The 15,890-nt window shown below is 43.6% G+C and overlaps 1 protein-coding gene across 5 annotated transcripts in view; it reads right to left on the bottom strand.

Moving 5' to 3' along the window:
• Positions 1–15,890, bottom strand: part of rims2b (regulating synaptic membrane exocytosis 2b) — a 79,117-nt gene that overhangs the window by 2,903 nt on the left and 60,324 nt on the right. For 2 of the 5 annotated variants that reach the window (XM_067611795.1, XM_067611794.1), the window contains 10 exons: positions 11,863–12,030; positions 11,275–11,384; positions 8,835–9,437; positions 8,624–8,665; positions 8,361–8,438; positions 7,260–7,282; positions 7,067–7,164; positions 6,674–6,823; positions 6,244–6,428; positions 6,006–6,141 (listed from right to left, as the gene is read on the bottom strand). In XM_067611795.1, the coding sequence (XP_067467896.1) occupies positions 6,006–6,141; positions 6,244–6,428; positions 6,674–6,823; positions 7,067–7,164; positions 7,260–7,282; positions 8,361–8,438; positions 8,624–8,665; positions 8,835–9,437; positions 11,275–11,384; positions 11,863–12,030 (1,593 nt within the window). Of the gene's footprint in view, positions 1–6,005; positions 6,142–6,243; positions 6,429–6,673; positions 6,824–7,066; positions 7,165–7,259; positions 7,283–8,360; positions 8,439–8,623; positions 8,666–8,834; positions 9,438–11,274; positions 11,385–11,862; positions 12,031–12,691; positions 12,752–15,311; positions 15,378–15,547; positions 15,599–15,890 lie in introns of all 5 variants that reach the window. The other 3 variants (XM_067611797.1, XM_067611796.1, XM_067611793.1) reach the window with 2 other exon arrangements.

The raw sequence follows: 15,890 nt of genomic DNA on the forward strand, positions 1-15,890 counted from the left end.
AAAGAGGAGTAACAGATTAGAAAGAGGAGTAACAGATTAGAAGGAGGAGTGACAGATTAGAAGGAGGAGTGACAGATTAGAAGGAGGAGTAACAGATTAAAAAGAGGAGTGACAGATTAGAAGGAGGAGTAACAGATTAAAAGGAGGAGTGACAGATTAGAAGGAGGAGTAACAGATTAAAAAGAGGAGTGACAGATTAGAAGGAGGAGTAACAGATTAAAAAGAGGAGTAACAGATTAGAAGGAGGAGTAACAGATTAAAAAGAGGAGTGACAGATTAGAAGGAGGAGTAACAGATTAAAAAGAGGAGTAACAGATTAAAAAGAGGAGTAACAGATTAGAAAGAGGAGTAACAGATTAAAAAGAGGAGTAACAGATTAAAAAGAGGAGTAACAGATTAGAAAGAGGAGTAACAGATTAAAAAGAGGAGTGACAGATTAAAAAGAGGAGTAACAGATTAGAAGGAGTAACAGATTAAAAAGAGGAGTGACAGATTAAAAAGAGGAGTAACAGATTAAAAAGAGGAGTAACAGATTAGAAGGAGGAGTAACAGATTAGAAGGAGGAGTAACAGATTAGAAGGAGGAGTGACAGATTAAAAAGAGGAGTAACAGATTAAAAAGAGGAGTAACAGATTAGAAGGAGGAGTAACAGATTAGAAGGAGGAGTGACAGATTAGAAGGAGGAGTAACAGATTAAAAAGAGGAGTGAGAGATTAGAAGGAGGAGTAACAGATTAAAAAGAGGAGTAACAGATTAAAAAGAGGAGTAACAGATTAGAAGGAGGAGTAACAGATTAGAAGGAGGAGTGACAGATTAAAAAGAGGAGTAACAGATTAAAAAGAGGAGTAACAGATTAGAAGGAGGAGTAACAGATTAGAAGGAGGAGTAACAGATTAGAAGGAGGAGTGACAGATTAAAAAGAGGAGTAACAGATTAAAAAGAGGAGTAACAGATTAGAAGGAGGAGTAACAGATTAGAAGGAGGAGTGACAGATTAGAAGGAGGAGTAACAGATTAAAAAGAGGAGTGAGAGATTAGAAGGAGGAGTAACAGGTTAAAAAGAGGAGTAACAGATTAAAAAGAGGAGTAACAGATTAGAAGGAGGAGTAACAGATTAGAAGGAGGAGTGACAGATTAAAAAGAGGAGTAACAGATTAAAAAGAGGAGTGACAGATTAGAAGGAGGAGTAACAGATTAAAAAGAGGAGTAACAGATTAAAAAGAGGAGTAACAGATTAGAAAGAGGAGTGACAGATTAGAAGGAGGAGTAACAGATTAGAAGGAGGAGTGACAGATTAGAAGGAGGAGTAACAGATTAGAAGGAGGAGTGACAGATTAGAAGGAGGAGTAACAGATTAAAAAGAGGAGTGACAGATTAGAAGGAGGAGTAACAGATTAAAAAGAGGAGTGACAGATTAGAAGGAGGAGTAACAGATTAAAAAGAGGAGTAACAGATTAAAAAGAGGAGTAACAGATTAGAAAGAGGAGTGACAGATTAGAAGGAGGAGTAACAGATTAGAAGGAGGAGGGACAGATTAGAAGGAGGAGTAACAGATTAAAAAGAGGAGTGACAGATTAGAAGGAGGAGTAACAGATTAAAAAGAGGAGTAACAGATTAAAAAGAGGAGTAACAGATTAGAAAGAGGAGTAACAGATTAAAAAGAGGAGTAACAGATTAAAAAGAGGAGTAACAGATTAGAAAGACGAGTAACAGATTAAAAAGAGGAGTGACAGATTAAAAAGAGGAGTAACAGATTAGAAGGAGTAACAGATTAAAAAGAGGAGTGACAGATTAAAAAGAGGAGTAACAGATTAAAAAGAGGAGTAACAGATTAGAAGGAGGAGTAACAGATTAGAAGGAGGAGTAACAGATTAGAAGGAGGAGTGACAGATTAAAAAGAGGAGTAACAGATTAAAAAGAGGAGTAACAGATTAGAAGGAGGAGTAACAGATTAGAAGGAGGAGTGACAGATTAGAAGGAGGAGTAACAGATTAAAAAGAGGAGTGAGAGATTAGAAGGAGGAGTAACAGATTAAAAAGAGGAGTAACAGATTAAAAAGAGGAGTAACAGATTAGAAGGAGGAGTAACAGATTAGAAGGAGGAGTAACAGATTAGAAGGAGGAGTGACAGATTAAAAAGAGGAGTAACAGATTAAAAAGAGGAGTAACAGATTAGAAGGAGGAGTAACAGATTAGAAGGAGGAGTGACAGATTAGAAGGAGGAGTAACAGATTAAAAAGAGGAGTAACAGATTAAAAAGAGGAGTAACAGATTAGAAAGAGGAGTAACAGATTAAAAAGAGGAGTAACAGATTAAAAAGAGGAGTAACAGATTAGAAAGAGGAGTAACAGATTAAAAAGAGGAGTGACAGATTAAAAAGAGGAGTAACAGATTAGAAGGAGTAACAGATTAAAAAGAGGAGTGACAGATTAAAAAGAGGAGTAACAGATTAAAAAGAGGAGTAACAGATTAGAAGGAGTAACAGATTAAAAAGAGGAGTGACAGATTAAAAAGAGGAGTAACAGATTAAAAAGAGGAGTAACAGATTAGAAGGAGGAGTAACAGATTAGAAGGAGGAGTAACAGATTAGAAGGAGGAGTGACAGATTAAAAAGAGGAGTAACAGATTAAAAAGAGGAGTAACAGATTAGAAGGAGGAGTAACAGATTAGAAGGAGGAGTGACAGATTAGAAGGAGGAGTAACAGATTAAAAAGAGGAGTGAGAGATTAGAAGGAGGAGTAACAGATTAAAAAGAGGAGTAACAGATTAAAAAGAGGAGTAACAGATTAGAAGGAGGAGTAACAGATTAGAAGGAGGAGTAACAGATTAGAAGGAGGAGTGACAGATTAAAAAGAGGAGTAACAGATTAAAAAGAGGAGTAACAGATTAGAAGGAGGAGTAACAGATTAGAAGGAGGAGTGACAGATTAGAAGGAGGAGTAACAGATTAAAAAGAGGAGTGACAGATTAGAAGGAGGAGTAACAGATTAAAAAGAGGAGTAACAGATTAAAAAGAGGAGTAACAGATTAGAAGGAGGAGTGACAGATTAGAAGGAGGAGTAACAGATTAAAAAGAGGAGTGACAGATTAGAAGGAGGAGTAACAGATTAAAAAGAGGAGTAACAGATTAAAAAGAGGAGTAACAGATTAAAAAGAGGAATAACAAATTAGAAAGAGGAGTAACAGATTAAAAAGAGGAGTAACAGATTAAAAAGAGGAGTGACAGATTAAAAAGAGGAGTAACAGATTAGAAAGAGGAGTAACAGATTAAAAAGAGGAGTAACAGATTAAAAAGAGGAGTGACAGATTAGAAGGAGGAGTAACAGATTAGAAGGAGGAGTGACAGATTAGAAAGAGGAGTGACAGATTAGAAAGAGGAGTAATAGATTAAAAAGAGGAGTAACAGATTAAAAAGAGGAGTGACAGATTAGAAAGAGGAGTAACAGATTAGAAAGAGGAGTAACAGATTAGAAGGAGGAGTAACAGATTAAAAAGAGGAATGACAGATTAGAAGGAGGAGTAACAGATTAGAAGGAGGAGTGACAGATTAGAAGGAGGAGTGACAGATTAGAAGGAGGAGTAACAGATTAAAAACAGGAGTGACAGATTAGAAAGAGGAGTAACAGATTAGAAAGAGGAGTGACAGATTAAAAAGAGGAGTAACAGATTAGAAAGAGGAGTAACAGATTAAAAAGAGGAGTAACAGATTAGAAAGAGGAGTAACAGATTAAAAAGAGGAATGACAGATTAGAAGGAGGAGTAACAGATTAGAAGGAGGAGTGACAGATTAGAAGGAGGAGGGACAGATTAGAAGGAGGAGTAACAGATTAGAAGGAGGAGGGACAGATTAGAAGGAGGAGGGACAGATTAGAAGGAGGAGTAACAGATTAAAAAGAGGAGTAACAGATTAAAAAGAGGAATGACATATTAGAAGGAGGAGTAACAGATTAGAAGGAGGAGGGACAGATTAGAAGGAGGAGGGACAGATTAGAAGGAGGAGTAACAGATTAAAAAGAGGAGTAACAGATTAGAAGGAGGAGTGACAGATTAGAAGGAGGAGTGACAGATTAGAAGGAGGAGTAACAGATTAGAAGGAGGAGTGACAGATTAGAAGGAGGAGTAACAGATTAGAAGGAGGAGTAACAGATTAAAAAGAGGAGTAACAGATTAGAAGGAGGAGTAACAGATTAGAAGGAGGAGTAACAGATTAGAAGGAGGAGTGACAGATTAAAAAGAGGAGTAACAGATTAAAAAGAGGAGTAACAGATTAGAAGGAGGAGTAACAGATTAGAAGGAGGAGTGACAGATTAGAAGGAGGAGTAACAGATTAAAAAGAGGAGTGAGAGATTAGAAGGAGGAGTAACAGATTAAAAAGAGGAGTAACAGATTAAAAAGAGGAGTAACAGATTAGAAGGAGGAGTAACAGATTAGAAGGAGGAGTAACAGATTAGAAGGAGGAGTAACAGATTAAAAAGAGGAGTGACAGATTAGAAGGAGGAGTAACAGATTAAAAAGAGGAGTAACAGATTAAAAAGAGGAGTAACAGATTAAAAAGAGGAATAACAGATTAGAAAGAGGAGTAACAGATTAAAAAGAGGAGTAACAGATTAAAAAGAGGAGTGACAGATTAAAAAGAGGAGTAACAGATTAGAAAGAGGAGTAACAGATTAAAAAGAGGAGTAACAGATTAAAAAGAGGAGTGACAGATTAGAAGGAGGAGTAACAGATTAGAAGGAGGAGTGACAGATTAGAAAGAGGAGTGACAGATTAGAAAGAGGAGTAATAGATTAAAAAGAGGAGTAACAGATTAAAAAGAGGAGTGACAGATTAGAAAGAGGAGTAACAGATTAGAAAGAGGAGTAACAGATTAGAAGGAGGAGTAACAGATTAAAAAGAGGAATGACAGATTAGAAGGAGGAGTAACAGATTAGAAGGAGGAGTGACAGATTAGAAGGAGGAGGGACAGATTAGAAGGAGGAGGGACAGATTAGAAGGAGGAGTGACAGATTAGAAGGAGGAGTAACAGATTAAAAACAGGAGTGACAGATTAGAAAGAGGAGTAACAGATTAGAAAGAGGAGTGACAGATTAAAAAGAGGAGTAACAGATTAGAAAGAGGAGTAACAGATTAAAAAGAGGAGTAACAGATTAGAAAGAGGAGTAACAGATTAAAAAGAGGAATGACAGATTAGAAGGAGGAGTAACAGATTAGAAGGAGGAGTAACAGATTAGAAGGAGGAGGGACAGATTAGAAGGAGGAGTAACAGATTAAAAAGAGGAGTAACAGATTAAAAAGAGGAATGACAGATTAGAAGGAGGAGTAACAGATTAGAAGGAGGAGGGACAGATTAGAAGGAGGAGGGACAGATAAGAAGGAGGAGTAACAGATTAAAAAGAGGAGTAACAGATTAGAAGGAGGAGTGACAGATTAGAAGGAGGAGTGACAGATTAGAAGGAGGAGTAACAGATTAGAAGGAGGAGTGACAGATTAGAAGGAGGAGTAACAGATTAGAAGGAGGAGTAACAGATTAAAAAGAGGAGTAACAGATTAGAAGGAGGAGTGACAGATTAGAAGGAGGAGTAACAGATTAAAAAGAGGAGTAACAGATTAGAAGGAGGAGTGACAGATTAGAAGGAGGAGTGACAGATTAGAAGGAGGAGTAACAGATTAGAAGGAGGAGTGACAGATTAGAAGGAGGAGTGACAGATTAGAAGGAGGAGTAACATTAAAAAGAGGAGTGACAGATTAGAAGGAGGAGTAACAGATTAGAAGGAGGAGTGACAGATTAGAAGGAGGAGTGACAGATTAGAAGGAGGAGTGACAGATTAGAAAGAGGAGTAACAGATTAGAAGGAGGAGTAACAGATTAGAAGGAGGAGTGACATATTAGAAGGAGGAGTAACAGATTAAAAAGAGGAGTGACAGATTAGAAGGAGGAGTAACAGATTAGAAGGAGGAGTGACAGATTAGAAGGAGGAGTGACAGATTAGAAGGAGGAGTCATCTTTACGCTCCAGGCTTCGGATCCTCGGCGTCGGGGTCGCGGCTCGGTTGTCGGGTGAAACGAGATTTAAACTCGACGGCCAATCCGGTTTCAACACTCCTCTGGACGGGAAGTCTCACCACCTTCTTCTTCTTCTCCTCCTCTGGAAGGACGGAGGGAGGCAGACAGAGAGAAGAACTGTCACTGGTTGTTACTGGTTGTTACTGGTTGTTACTGGTTATTTATTGGCAAGACTGGGACTGACCCTCGGGGTTGAGCTGGGAGGCGCTCTGGCTCTTCTTTCCCAGTCCAACCATTCCCATCATCCGAGCTCCGAAACTCGAGCGTCGTTTCTTGTCGTCATCGTCGTCATCGTTCCGTCCCAACGAGCAGATCTCACCGCCAACACTCGAAGACTTCTGGAGCGGAGCTCCGGGCGCCGCCGCTGCCCTGCAGGAGGAGAGACACGTCCACACCTGTCTGTCACCTGAGGGGGCGGGACTTACACACAAACACCTGTCAGTCACCTGGAGGAGGGGGTGGGGCTTAGACTGGTCAATCACCTGGAGGAGGGGGTGGGGCTTATACACAAACACCTGTCAGTGACCTGGAGGAGGTGACTGACAGTAACTACTGTAAGTATGACGACCTGCTCTCTGACTCCAGTCAGAGCATTTCATTGGTCGGTCTCTTACTTTGCAGGCTCAGACTCCTCTTCCTCTCCTTCCTCCACTGATTCACTCTTCTGCAGCATGGCTCCGCCCTCAACCGCCAACGCTACTTCCTGTGTTCCCTCTGACCCCGCCCCCAACTCCACCGATTGGCCCTCCAGAGCCTCTGCCCGACTGTGTCAGCCAATAAGAGGAGAGCACAGCAGCATGCAGACAGAATGAAGAGTAACTAATGCTAACATGCTAATACAATAGCATGCTAATGTAAACATGAAGCGATGACATAAACAAACATTTGTTGAAGCTCAGAGAATCTGTGACAGTAACTATGACGATGATGATGATGATGATCTCAAACGACTAAACACACTTGTTATGTTTCGTTCAGAGAGGTTGTCATGGAAACAAGCTTCTCACCTGATTCTGCGGACAGATCGGGTGTCAGAGGCGTTGGACATGGCCGACATGTCGCTGATGTCACTGTCTGAGGATTTAAATGACAGGCTGTCCTTCATCTGGAGACACAGAGGACAGGTGAGACCAGGTGTATGACATCACATATGACATCACTTATGACATCATGTATGACATAAATGTCAACTCTGCTCACCTTTGATGGATCCTTCATCACACCTGTGGAGACAGAGAGGGAGGGGTTAGTTTATCACAACACAGTGATGTCACAGGTTTCAGTGAATATAGTCGATGATGTCATAGTTTAGGCACCCAATACAGTGATGTCACTGCGATGGGTGGTGATGTCATAACTGAATCCTGTTCAGCTGCTGCTCACATCCAGAGGAAAAGTTTTTATATGAAGTGTTCTTCAGTATCAGTTGTCTGTACATCACTGCAGACAGGAGCTGCTGGCTGATTCATGTTATATTTCCTGTTTACATCCCCGAAAACATTATGGGAACTGTAGTTCTAAAATAAAAGAATAATTTCTCCACATATAGAAGAAAAAAGTGTGAGAAGCTTTTGCTCTGAAGGATTCACGCTGACAAAACTAAAGTTATTTTTCATTTCATCCCGAGCAGGAAGCTCCGGGTCTGAAGAGTGAAGCCGATGAGGAAGTGACTTAAACCTGCGTTCTGTCTAACGGCCAGCAGGGGGCGACGCCACTGGCTGCTACAACAAGTCTGATGCAGCGTGTGCTTCATAACGGCCAGCAGGGGGCGACGCCACTGGCTGCTACAACAAGTCTGATGCAGCGTGTGCTTCATAACGGCCAGCAGGGGGCGACGCCACTGGCTGCTACAACAAGTCTGATGCAGCGTGTGCTTCATAACGGCCAGCAGGGGGCGACGCCACTGGCTGCTACAACAAGTCTGATGCAGCGTGTGCTTCATAACGGCCAGCAGGGGGCGACGCCACTGGCTGCTACAACAAGTCTGATGCTTCATGCTTTATTTCTTTCAGTCTATGTTTCATCCTTACATGATCTTTGTACAGTTTGACTTTTTACTAAATTAGTTTTTACTTTTTACTTTTGTCATGTTCTTCTTTGTAACTATGTTAATAAAAGTGAAATAAAGTTATTATATTATTATTATTATGTGTTGATGTATATTCAGTGTATAAAGCCAGCATTGGTACAGTAATTGATGATGGATGGATCTACGAACATCACTCACACTGGGAGAAGAAAACCTAATCTAACTTCCTCTAATGGTCATGTGACTTCATGTTCTACAGGGGGAGGAGCTACCTGTCTGCAGGTGGGTGTGGCTAACAGGTGGTACCATACCATTGGCTGTTTTCTTCTGCTGGTCCTCCCATGTGACCTCTGCGTCATGGCACAGAGAGAGAGATGATCAGGTGATCCTTCTGAATTTGTGACCTCACATATCAAACCAATCATATTGCAGCATTAAACTGAGTCACCTGAGAGCACCTGAACAACAGCTAATCAGTTTACAGGATCACCTGAACACATCATCAGACCCTGATGCACCTGAGACTTTGACTTACCTTTTCTGGTCCCTCCAGGTGTCGCTGAGCGTCTCTCTGGCTCTGACAGGTGTGAAGTGATGACATCAGCATGATGTAACACATGAATGAATGAATGAATGATGAGAATCTCTGGTCTACACTGACTTGTTTCAGAATCAGAATCAGAAATACTTCATTAATCCCTGAGGGGAAACTGGGCATAGACACATCAAACCTGTGATGTACACACCTGGAGTCTCCGGGGGCGGGTCTGGTGAGGGGGCGGGGCTTGGTGCAGGGGACAGGGCCAGTTCAGGAGGTGGCTGAGGCTGGACTACAGGAGCTGGGGGCGGGGCTTGGGCAGGTTCAGGCGCTTCGGGTGGGGCTTTGGCTGGTTCAGGATCTGGGGGTGGAGCTTGGGCAGGGGGAGGGATTTGGGAAGGTGCAGGAGGTGGGGGAGGGATCTGGGAAGGTGCAGGAGCTGGGGGAGGGACTTGGGAAGGTGAAGGAGCTGGGGGAGGGACTTGGGCAGGTGCGGGAGCTGGGGGAGGGACTTGAGAAGGTGCAGGAGCTGGGGGAGGAACTTGAGCAGGTGCAGGAGCTGGGGGAGGGACTTGGGCAGGTGCAGGAGCTGGGGGAGGGACTTGGGCAGGAACTGGGGGCGGGACTTGGGCAGGTGCAGGAGGTGGGTGGGGTTGGGCAGGTCCAGAGGGAGGCGGGGCTTGGATTCGTATAAGAGGAGGCTGTTGATGATTGACAGGAGGAGGGACCTGTTTGAGGACATGGGGTGGGGCCTGTAGAGTGGGAGGGGCTATGGTTGCAGTTGACGCTTCAGTGGTTGGTGTGACCAAAACTGATGGACAGAAGAAGATTTTGGAAAAAGACAAAAATGAAATTATGATCAGACAGATGAATGAAAACAGATGAAATGAGGTGATGATATGACCTGAACAGCTAACCAATCAGACGGCTAGTTTTTTACTTCTACTGTTTGTTGTGACTCTCAGGAATTCAAGGAAATACTGAGGACACATAAAAACTGAAAAGAGCAACAAGGTGAGCAGAAACCTGAACCCGAAGCAAACAAGGTGACCTGATGAAATACACCTGTCTTCTAAAATAGGTGAAGTCAGCTGATTTGATTGGTTTAGCAGACAGCCAATGACTGAGGTCTGCAGTTGATACCCCTGACTGGTAACACACCTGACTGTAAAGACACCTGACTGGTGGTGTGTCACAGACAGGTGTGTAGCAGACAGGTGTGTAGCAGACAGGTGTGTCGCAGACAGGTGTGTAGCAGACAGGTGTGTCGCAGACAGGTGTGTAGTAGACAGGTGTGTCACAGACAGGTGTGTCACAGACAGGTGTGTCGCAGACAGGTGTGTCGCAGACAGGTGTGTAGCAGACAGGTGTGTCGCAGACAGGTGTGTAGCAGACAGGTGTGTCGCAGACAGGTGTGTCGCAGACAGGTGTGTAGCAGACAGGTGTGTCACAGACAGGTGTGTAACAGACAGGTGTGTAGCAGACAGGTGTGTAGCAGACAGGTGTGTCACAGACAGGTGTATAGCAGACAGGTGTGTCACAGACAGGTGTGTCACAGACAGGTGTGTAGTAGACAGGTGTGTAGTAGACAGGTGTGTCACAGACAGGTGTGTCACAGACAGGTGTGTAGCAGACAGGTGTGTAGCAGACAGGTGTGTCACAGAAAGGTGTGTAGCAGACATGTGTGTCACAGAAAGGTGTGTAGCAGACAGGTGTGTCACAGACAGGTGTGTCACAGACAGGTGTGTCACAGACAGGTGTGTAGCAGACATGTGTGTAGCAGACAGGTGTGTCACAGACAGGTGTGTAGTAGACAGGTGTGTCACAGACAGGTGTGTCACAGACAGGTGTGTCACAGAAAGGTGTGTAGCAGACAGGTGTGTAGCAGACAGGTGTGTAGTAGACAGGTGTGTAGTAGACAGGTGTGTCACAGACAGGTGTGTAGCAGACAGGTGTGTAGTAGACAGGTGTGTAGTAGACAGGTGTGTCACAGACAGGTGTGTCACAGACAGGTGTGTCACAGACAGGTGTGTAGTAGACAGGTGTGTAGCAGACAGGTGTGTAGCAGACAGGTGTGTTGCAGACAGGTGTGTCACAGACAGGTGTGTAGTAGACAGGTGTGTAGCAGACAGGTGTGTAGTAGACAGGTGTGTCACAGACAGGTGTGTCACAGACAGGTGTGTAGTAGACAGGTGTGTCACAGACAGGTGTGTCACAGACAGGTGTGTCACAGACAGGTGTGTAGTAGACAGGTGTGTAGCAGACAGGTGTGTCACAGACAGGTGTGTCACAGACAGGTGTGTAGTAGACAGGTGTGTCACAGACAGGTGTGTAGTAGACAGGTGTGTCACAGACAGGTGTGTCACAGACAGGTGTGTAGTAGACAGGTGTGTAGCAGACAGGTGTGTAGTAGACAGGTGTGTCACAGACAGGTGTGTAGCAGACAGGTGTGTTGCAGACAGGTGTGTAGTAGACAGGTGTGTCACAGACAGGTGTGTAGTAGACAGGTGTGTCACAGACAGGTGTGTAGTAGACAGGTGTGTCACAGACAGGTGTGTAGTAGACAGGTGTGTCACAGACAGGTGTGTAGCAGACAGGTGTGTTGCAGACAGGTGTGTCACAGACAGGTGTGTAGCGGACAGACGTACTTCTGTCTGGAGCTCCTTTGGGCGGGACGATGGGCAGCTGGCGTCCTCGGCGGCTGCAGATCGGCGTTCCTGTTGGACTCGTCGTGGTGGATCCGCCTCGAGGGTTCATCCTGTCAGACAGACACCAGAGTCAAACTACCAACCTGACAGGTGCTCCAAGGTCAGAGGTCAGGGGTTAGAGGTCAAAGGCCAAAGGTCGGAGGGGTCGTGCTGATTAGAAATGTTAGATTATGCTCTAGGCTATGTTACCTAACAAACAAGCTAAAGGCTAAAAGGCACCACTGATCAATCAATCAATACATGCAGTGCTCACTGGTCTCCATGGTTACAGGCACAGAGAAACAAAACAGGAAGCTGTGAATTGCTTCAAACAAAAACATGATCACCAGTCTTCCACCAATCAAAGCTCAGCTGTCTCCATGGAAATGATAGGTGATGATGACAACATGCTGTAAACAAACAGAAACCATGTGACTGAGAACCAAAGAGGGTCAGCAGTGTGATGTCATCATGAGGCAATCAGAACGCAGAGGAGGCGGAGTTAAATGAAAGGGTCTGTGGGTGTGGCCACAGCAGGCTGTGGGTCACCTGGTGGGGGCAGGTGACGGGGGGGCGGAGCGTCTGGCCCTCAGGTGGGCGGAGTCACCGCGGTCGATGGAGTGTGAGCGTGTGCAGACAGGTCGGTCCACCATTGCCCGCTGGTCAGCTGACCGGGAGCGGCTGTAGTAATCCTGCCGGTCCATCCCCCGACTGTACCTGCATATCACCATGACAACCATTACGCACCGTCACAACAACAACCTCTGCACCTGCGGGAGGGGTTAATGTGTGTGTCGCGTCACCGTGACGACCGGGCTGCTGTCAGCCGGTTGTACCTGCGGAGAATGTAAGGCACTGACGGCTGGACGGTAGACACCACAGAAGAAGAAAACTGAAAGAAAACCTGCTGGAAGTTAAACACGTTTCCCATGAGGCCTCAGTGAGGATGCAGCAAAGGATGGTGGGAGAGAAATGGGGGATGTTCTGTGGCCTTTCTCAACCTGTGTTCTTTTGCTCCTGGTTCTGTGTCCTCAGGAGTCTGAACTCTGTGTTGAGAAACACCTTGAGATGGAAAAGTGTCTGATGGTTCAATAATAACAATGATGATGATAATAATAATAATAATAATAATAATAATAATAATAATAATAATAATAATAATAATAATAATAATAATAACAATGTTACTAAAGACAGAAATAAAAAATAAATAATGAGGTGGTTGGTATGAAACTCGCATATGTATGGGGGGCGGGGCTACGGTGTGAGTGGGTGGAGCTACTATGACTGTCTGAGTCTGGAAACAAAAACAAGGAACCATACGACACTTTAGATCTCTGTGACACTCAGAACTATAACTGTCTGTCTGTCTGTTTACCTCAGCAGCTCCTCATCGAAGGCGTCGGGTTCAAAGGGGAAGTCTGGGATGAAGTCCTGGCTGAAGAACAGAAAGACGTCAGGACCTTTGAGTCCAAACCGGCTGCTACCTGCAGGTGACGCACCTGAACTCTGACACATGAGCCTCAAAGGCTGCACTCTGACCAAATCCGGCAATCCGGCACTATGGCGTCCTATTGTATCAGTTAGGGTTATTATTAATATTCTGCCCTAAAAGTATCTGGGGCTCAGAAACTGTAACAGCTACAGTTGGATGGAAATCTCACTCACTACTCGGCAAAAAAAAATGATACCAATGAGCCAGACGGTGGCAAACTTTACATTTTGGCCTGATACTTTTGAACTGTAAGTCTCAGAAACAAATTTCCCGGATTCTGTGGGCCCAGGCAAGTCTATCCATATAAGCCACGCCCATCGGCACCTGGATAGATTTTCTGCCATTTTGAATTTTGTCTAGATCTGTTTTTTTCGCTACTCCCAAATTTTAAGCAATTAGTGTCAAATTTGGCACACAGCATATCTCAGCCAAGCCAGAAAGAGTATCTTTTCAGAAATAAAAGCAGACAAAAAATAGAATTCAAATTGGTCATATGTTGAATCCGCAGTGATATTCAGGTTCTTGTTGTAATTTGTACTGTATGCTCAACATTTACTATTTCACCAGACAATTATGAGCAAGGAGGCACAGGGTTTTCACAGGTAGGCACTTCTTTTTACATGATCATAGATTGGGTGTTTTTTTTTTTTTGGTATTGTAAATGAATCGGTCAGATAAATGGTTGGATCAATATGAGGGAATAACATGATAATAACTAATCCAACACTGCAAAACCCTCATTACAAGAGAAGCTACAAACACAAATTGAACAATGAATATGTTAGAGTTCAGAACTCAAACCGCAGTCCCAACATGCCACAGAATAAAAACAGCTGCTTCTCCTACACAAGGTGGAGTCTTCTGGGCTTTGAGTTGGTTCATTATGTCATTGTAATCCAAAGTGTAAATTAGTTCTTGTTTTTTAAAAAGCTAGATAGGTGATAGATGATTAGAGAGACTGATTAGTTTCCAACTTTCATCTAGCTGCTAGCTACATGAAACCACCTTCTGACAGTGTAACGTCAGTCACGTACAGTAAGAGAGGAAGTTTTCATGAATCTGACAGGGCGGGCAAGCTGTCAATCTGAATTTTGGGGGGGCACAAAAGCCCAATTGGACAGGCATTGCTGCCCAATGCCCCCATGTGCCTCCGGCTATGAATACATCTGAGACCAGCAGAATGAAGTGTGATTTTTTTTCTGAATTTTATCACCAACATTTTGACTGCTGTAAGTGTTTTAAGTTTAAACAGAAACAAATATCCCAGTTTTGCACATGTGAAGTCATTGCTTCAAGTTGTGAGAAGGTGTGTGGAAACCACATCTGCTCAGTGGTGCAGTCAGTAAGTCACCTTCCCTGATACACAAAGGTCCAGGGTTTGAATCCCCAGGTGGCCAAGTCCTTCTTTACAACCATGTAGCAAGTCACGCATTTGGTATGTTTTCAAGTGCTCACTGAGGTCAAAGTTTGTGCAGCAAAAACTGTAAAATCAAAAGTCATCAACATTGGCAGGTTGGCTGTAAATTGCAGCCACTACTCATCACCTCAAGGTGACGCTGTAATAATCAAATTTATGTTTTTGCAATGATCTCAACAACAGCTTGGTCTGGAGTCAAAATTCTTTAATCATTTTAATCTCTCAACATTATCTGCATCAGGTCTTCTGATCTAAAAATGTCAAATTTTGCAATTTTTTCCTCAATTTTCTCAAAGTCCTATTTTTGACCTCTCGTCAAGAACTGCTGGGCCAAGTGTCCCAAAACTTAGTCAGGATCATCTACAGACTTCACTGTTCTTAAGTTGTTGAAGAAATTCTGATACCGTTTTAATTATACAAGCCAATCAATTTTTATCAAAATAGCAATAAATGTAGTCATGTGACACACGTCTTCACTGAAGGTCGTAAATTCCATCAAATGTTTCTGAAAGTAGATTTACATATCTCAGCAGAGCATCAGCATATAGTGATGACTGAGATGAATTATTTTCAGAAAATCAAGAGTTTTGCTTCTTGTCAACTGAATAAGAAACAAGCATCCAAATACTCACAATCTGCTTGGACCTGATCTTCGTTGCTTGTGTCTTTACTTGCATTTATGGATTAATGAGGAGCCAAAGCTCCGTGCAGCGGTTTGTAAAACTCACAGACAGGATTTTACAACTCTGGTAAGTTTCACAGCAGCAAGTGTTTTATCGTTCATTGCAATGATCACGAGGTAAACAGTCAAATGTGTCTTTCACGTTACAAAGTAATCCAACAGGAATGCACGCTTGCATGTATGTGATTGGCCGATGCAGCATGACGTCGTGTTGCGTTTCAGCAAAAGTTGAGTTGAATTGTGTTTTTTTGCTGAGCCCTATGCGGTCCCCCCTCCAGCAGCATAAAAACACCGACCCATTCAAATGAACAGGAGGGCTGCGTTTCTCACGTACTGCCGGATTTGGTCAGTAAGAAGTGTTCATGTTGTATGAGACTACATTACCCATCAGCCCCGGGCCTCACCTGTAGTCCTCACAGCTCCCGTTCATCATGTGGTTTGGCCACGTAGAGTTCGGAACGTTAAAGTATCTTACAGAGAAACGAGTACACACCAAGGTCAGGTATTACTACCATTGCAGTACTGCAAGTACTGACACTGTTTGTACTGCTACTGCAAGCACTGCTACTTCTGCTACTGCGACTGGTAGCACTACTACTGCTAGTACTTCTACTAGTATTACTACTACTGCTGGTAGTACCTGTCGTGGGAATCGAGAGAGTTGGCAACAGACATTCTCCTCAAAGACCTCCTGAACACAGAGACACACAGTCAGACCAGTACTACGAGCGCTGCAACCATTACAGCCAGTACTACGAGCGCTGCAACCATTACAGCCAGTACTACGAGCGCTGCAACCATTACAGCCAGTACTACGAGCGCTGCAACCATTACAGCCAGTACTACGAGCGCTGCAACCATTACAGCCAGTACTACGAGCGCTGCAACCATTACAGCCAGTACTACGAGCGCTGCAACCATTACAGCCAGTACTACGAGCGCTGCAACCATTACAGCCAGTACTACGAGCGCTGCAACCATTA

Source organism: Thunnus thynnus, chromosome 15, assembly GCF_963924715.1.
Source record: "Thunnus thynnus chromosome 15, fThuThy2.1, whole genome shotgun sequence".
Taxonomy (NCBI): domain Eukaryota; kingdom Metazoa; phylum Chordata; class Actinopteri; order Scombriformes; family Scombridae; genus Thunnus; species Thunnus thynnus.